Raw genomic sequence first — 6,000 nt, 5'->3', positions numbered from 1 at the left:
TAAACGACAATTTTAATTAAAAAAATGATTATGACTAAGTGATGTTACCGAAATAACATCTTGTTTAGAGCTCAGTCTAGGAGAAAAACAGTTTTAAAACCAGCAGCCACGGATGATAAATTATTAGATTCCGAAATTAAAAATTAAACCGGTTTGGAATTGGTTAAATTTTTGCATTTATCAAAATGATAGCCTACTGAAAATAATTTGAATAAATATTGCTTATAATTAATTATTTTATGCTACGGCAATCAACGGATGACCTTTTCAGGTGTAAACAAATAGAAGGAATGTGCTGAAAAAGATTCTCACTGAAACTTGAACTCTCAAAATGGTTGGTGATGCGTTGGCACTTTTCGATTTTTTTTTTTTTTTGATAAAGTACTGTATCGCATTTTGAAATTTGTTAATTTTTTGTTGAAAATAATAGATTGTGTTTTTTTTTTGTTGTGGTTATTGAATGCAATGTCTAAGGTAAAATAGCCGTCGGATACTGACCACGCTTGCCGGGTATAAATGAACCACCAGTAGGTATATTTCGACAAATATATATTTAAATATTTCATATATTATCAGCTATACAAATATCTAGATATTAGGTACAGTGGGGAGCACGGAATTTCGCACACCAATTTGTATGTCATTAAAAAAAACTATCTATTGTAAGCTTTATTGTCATTATAATCAATCATGATTATATGTGATCATGACTGATGTTTCACCTAAACTGTTACGAAACTGCCGCCAGTATCTCATTTTAATAAAATTATGTCAGTGAAATGTCCGATGTGTGCGAAATTCCGTGCTCGCCACTGTACATCACATAATTTTCTATATTACACTGTAGTCTATCGGTAGATAATAATTTACAATATGTACATAAATATTTACAGTAATAAAATATCTGCACAGCGATTAAAAAAAATGTAGAAAATGTGGACGTTCCTAAAATGAGATCAAATTAACAGTTTGAACACAGAAGCCAAATGATTTTCGTCCAGCAATTAACTCTTCCTGTCTCTATTAGCCACGCAATCAGTATCAACTTTGTCTCGAAATCACTGTCACTGGTTTGAACAAACTGTCCGGACTTCGTCTCGGCTCCGGCGAGCTCGAGGTACTCGAAGGAGAGAGTGTTACGGGATGTGGCAAGACCTGAGGATGCTGCGGTATCCTAAAATTGTTGTAAAGCTCCAAGGGCTGTCTGAAGAAGGGAGTAGCGGGGACTTCGGTGGACGGTGCTAGCAATCTTTCCATGTTGAAGGACTGTTGCGGCATCAGAGGAGTCGGTTTCGGCAGCATGGAGGCTGCTTGTAAGTAGGGGTTGTACCTTTGATAAACCGACGCCGCCAACATCGCTGAAGTGTTCGGGTAGAAAGCTCCATACGGCGGAGGGAATGGTTGAAGAGGCTGATAAAAAGCCGCCCCGAGGGCGATGGTGCGCTTGAAAGCTGCCAACCTGGATCTGGACGCGGCGGTCGACCTCCGACGGAGCTTTCCGGTGGTGCCGCCGATGAAAACGTCTTCGGCGGACGGGTCCAGCATCCAGTAGTTGCCCTTGCCGGGGTCGTCGTAGTGTCGAGGGACTTTGACGAAGCATTTGTTCAGGCTTAAGTTGTGTCTGATGGAGTTCTGCCAGCCTTGCTTGTTTTCCCGGTAATACGGAAAGTTGCGCATTATGTATTCGTAGATTCCGTTGAGAGTCAGACGTTTCTCCGGACTGTTCCGGATGGCCATCATGATCAGGGCGTTGTAGCTGTACGGTGGTTTCTCTTTGCACTTCTTCTCTTCGTTGTCTTTGCTTTCTTGCGAGCTTTTCGAACAGTCCAGGGGCGGCGGTGTTCCGGTCACGTCCAAATCACAATCGGAGTCGCTCAGTTCGGTTTCCGATGCTTGGATCGAGTTCGTTGTGCTTTCCTCCGGGCTTTTGGGCGCTTCCAGAGCCGTCTCCGGCAAGATGGAGCTGATCGAGAACGACGACTTTAACGGGGTGCGTGCCATCGTCGGTATAACTAAAATTGTTTCTTCTCTTTTCACCATATTTACATAACAACACAATTGTAAACACTTGTCGCAACGACTGCCTTCCCTCAACCACAGTCACCCGACGACTGGAGACTTAAACCAGTTTTGTCGTAGAGAAAGCTTAAATAAGTTCTATAGATATCAACCAATCGCGTTCGACCAATCCTAAAATCTGAAAGCTGCAAGCTCCGCCTTGATTTGTAAGGACAAACCCCGGATTAGTGGGGGCATTCTCTGATGTATTAACTTGTTTGCTGACACAAGAGGGTTGTTTTGTTTGTTTTGTAAATTTCACTGGTAACATTTGGTAACACTGGATGGTGGTGGATGAATGCGGGCTTCTCACATCTAGGCTAACTATTATTCGACGGTTGCCACCTGGAACTTCTTCAACTTTACAATTATTCTTCTATTAAAAATGCATCGGTCTCAACAATGTTGACCTGATTTTCAATGTTATCCCAATTACTGACGAAAACGGCACTAAAGAAATCTACTGAAAGACTATTTTGTTATTTGTTGCTTTCAGAATCAGAACTAATTGTTTTTGATACAATTGTCACTAGAGCATACAAGTGTCCACATCAACTAGACTGTGATATCACTGACCATCATCGTAACATAATATATTTACATTGTGACCAGATACCTAGTTAAGATTATATAATAAATCTTGAGAGATATAATTCGAAGTCTAGACAGCAATTAAGTTTAACAATTAACAGTCTATTATGATGGTGCAATAAATAGGTACATATGTAATATGATCTGGTATCTGGTATCTGGTATCTGGTTGTTGTTAGATTTCCAAATATATTCTGGCTTTGTTTATCACAAAAACATGTTTAAAATAAAAATAAATTAAAATTAACATTAACCAAAATTGGAACACATATTTGTGTCTACCTAATGAATGATGGAGCACATAATATTTTTTGTGATATTTCGTTACTGCATAAGGCTGGAGTATTTTTTGCGATTTTTCTTGTAGACTGTTTATCTACTACATTTTAATCAAGGTTAACCTTCATCTAGTGGAGTATTTGATGCAGGAATCAAAATTATAAAAATTAGTTTGTTTTAAGTGCGTTTTGGAATTTCAAGACAAACCAATTAAATGATTTACGATAAAATAGTATAATTTATTCACAAAAGGATCGTTTACCTTCTTGAAGCCTCTCATTTACAGCTTCATTATAACCAGTCCGATTTCTGGGTAACTGGTACCCTGCTCTCGACAAATGCTTTTGTCGCATAATTTACGGCCATTCAATTAGGCAGATCATAAATAAAACTAAAATCTGATTAATATTTTTTCTGCTAATTTCCTAGATAAATATTGCGACAGATTTACATCAGTGTAAAAATCAGAAACTGGAAATTTGGTCTAAAAGTAGTATTTATTTAATTTACCGCTTCATTTGATTAACAATTTTTAAGTAGGTATATGAAATAAATAATAAATAATAGGCTTAAGCACATAACATTTTTGATTTACAATAATAATAATAATAAATAATAGAATAATAAAAAGTTTGTTACTGAAGATTTCTCAAACTAGCAAACAGATTATTCCTGCAAATAAACTTAGGTCTAGGAATGGATAAAACGTAATTCGTGGATCAAAATAAAGATTTTCTTGGAATAACTAGGTGGTTGGAAAATTTTTGATTTTCAGTACCTAATGTGAATGTAATAATTAAGTACTTAGATCTAAAATTACAGGAATATTATTAAATGAAAGGTTTAATAAAATTGAAGTAGGTACATACCTACATATTTCAGAAACTTTAATAAAAGAAAACTTCATCACTTTTAGTTTATTTTTTAAAACAGACTTTTAAAAGAGAATAAAAGCAATGGTTGATTTCTCATTTTCACTTGATTTAATGGCGTAGAGGTTTCTTTATGTCATTAAAAGAAAATCAAATCCTGCTAATTCTAATTTTTCTTCAATGTTTGAATATTGAAAACTAAATAACTTGCGAATAAATTATATACCCTGGACCTATACAAAGGTTTCTTCATGTAAAAAGAAAAGATACCTACATCCGGATATTTCATTATTATTCTCTTATGTTGTGGATTTCATTCTTTTTAATGTATTTTTTTAATTTCTATGGTCATTTACAAAAACCCTAAAATGTATCGATATATTCAATACAGCCCTTCATCAGAATAAAAAAATCCCATCACAGCATAAGACCTTATACCTACTGAATAATGTCATATTCTTTTTCACGGAAAACGGCAGGTCATTGAATGAAACTTTATTTAAAATATGTATTACGAAGCGATAAATAATTATTAGTTGTGTAAATTATATCGCAGATTCTTATATCATCAGTATTTAATATAAAATCAACATCCAAATTTACTACAGTGTCATAGACCAAAATATTGTAAACAACGGTGGTCCTTGTACGAACCCCTGAGACGTTGTCAGTATCATTACAATCTGAAACAAAACAGTATGAAACAAGAAATGTATAAAAATGTAAAAACTAATAGGATAAAATAGATAAAACAAATTTTATTATGCCTTAGCAAAATCTACAGGATGTTTTATTATGTGGTAGTACAAGAAAAAACTGGGTCATCTGGAGATTCTAAAGAGTCCAGAAAACCTTTTTTTTTAATCTAAAACTGTAGGGATAAACTAACCCTGTCCATGCATATTCTACTTACGTCACAGACACAACAATAGTAAATAATAAGTTAAACCATAGCAACCCGACAATGCTATCAACAAAAATACAACAAAATTATTATTGTTGCTTGACAACCCCAATTACATTTTTAATTCAGTAGCGTACCTACAGACAATTTTAACCAAAATTTAATTTATTTTTATCTCGAAAACGAAAAGACTTTTGTTAGATATTTTTTGGTGTATGAGTTCTAGTCATCCTTACCTATTACCAGTCTTTTTTTTTGTATTAGCATTTAAAAACACCCTGTAGGTATATAGAAATCCATGTAAACAACATCAGTGGAAGTGATAATGATTAATGAACTTATCATCATCAAAATATATAGCTTGAAATTTGTCAATAATTAATACCTAATCGGTCCTATCATCTTTCTTATACTCAAGAAGAACCTTTGATATCTTCCTCAGACAAAGACAAATTAAAAGCAATGTATCATTGGTGAAATGCTTTAACACAATTGTTTTAGAAAAGAGGACCAGATAAGTTAATTCAAACTTTAAATCTAAGTATAAGATTAATTTCCTGATTAATTCTTAACTTATCAAACCTAACAAATTAAAGTAATAATTGACTTCCAACGCTTAGGTTTGCAACAAAAAAAAAATGAGACGAGAGAAGAGAAGTAAGCGAGCTCGCTACGCCGCATATACCTACTCGGTCCTAATTTTTCATTACTGCACAGCTTTCACTCGTCAAGTATAGAGTAATGGAGTAAAATGGAAAAAACAATCAGAAATGTTCTCTTTTTAACAAACTTTGTTTCAAGAACATCGATTCATTAATTTTTGAGTTATGTGGAATCAAACAGAAACCAGAGAGACACACAAAAATTCTAAAAACTGTTAAAATGTCTTTTGTATCGCGTAAGTAACCCAAAAAGGTCGAAAATTTGTTTAAATATCAAAATAACAGGCATATAATTTTATTTAGACGTATGGATAAGTTATTTATTAATTTAAAAAATATTTATATAAATTTTTATGGTTGCCCATAAAAATTAAGTGATAAATGAGTCATAGTTACATGCAGCGAGTAAAATGTTCTTTGTAAATGTAACGTTATAGAATGAAACGAGAATTTTAACTTGGTGTATCTGATGATACGTAAGGAAATTCGAGCCATATCGTGTTTCAATTTGTGTATAATATTTATAGTTATTGGCTCCGCAGGGACGTCTGAAATCACCTAACAGCCCTTATTTGGTGACTTCAGTGGGGTTGTTGAGTGTACTCGGACAGCTGTTTAGCTTCTCCGGTTCAAC

The 6,000-nt window shown here is 34.2% G+C and overlaps 1 protein-coding gene across 1 annotated transcript; it reads right to left on the bottom strand.

Annotated features, from left to right (window-relative positions):
• Positions 1–820: 820 nt before the first annotated feature.
• On the bottom strand, positions 821–2,326 carry LOC138133745 (fork head domain transcription factor slp2-like). The gene has a single exon (XM_069051695.1). It carries the CDS (start codon positions 2,038–2,040, stop codon positions 1,042–1,044), a length of 999 nt encoding a protein of 332 aa, XP_068907796.1. The 5' UTR covers positions 2,041–2,326; the 3' UTR covers positions 821–1,041.
• Between the last annotated feature and the right edge of the window lie 3,674 nt (positions 2,327–6,000).

This window comes from Tenebrio molitor, chromosome 6 (assembly GCF_963966145.1).
Source record: "Tenebrio molitor chromosome 6, icTenMoli1.1, whole genome shotgun sequence".
Classification (NCBI taxonomy): domain Eukaryota; kingdom Metazoa; phylum Arthropoda; class Insecta; order Coleoptera; family Tenebrionidae; genus Tenebrio; species Tenebrio molitor.
This window is presented reverse-complemented; position numbering and strand designations above follow the sequence as displayed.

Coding starts and splice junctions, on each gene's coding strand:
- LOC138133745 (XM_069051695.1), bottom strand. CDS start 2,040: ATGGTGAAAAGAGAAGAAACAATTTTAGTTATACCGACGATGGCACGC.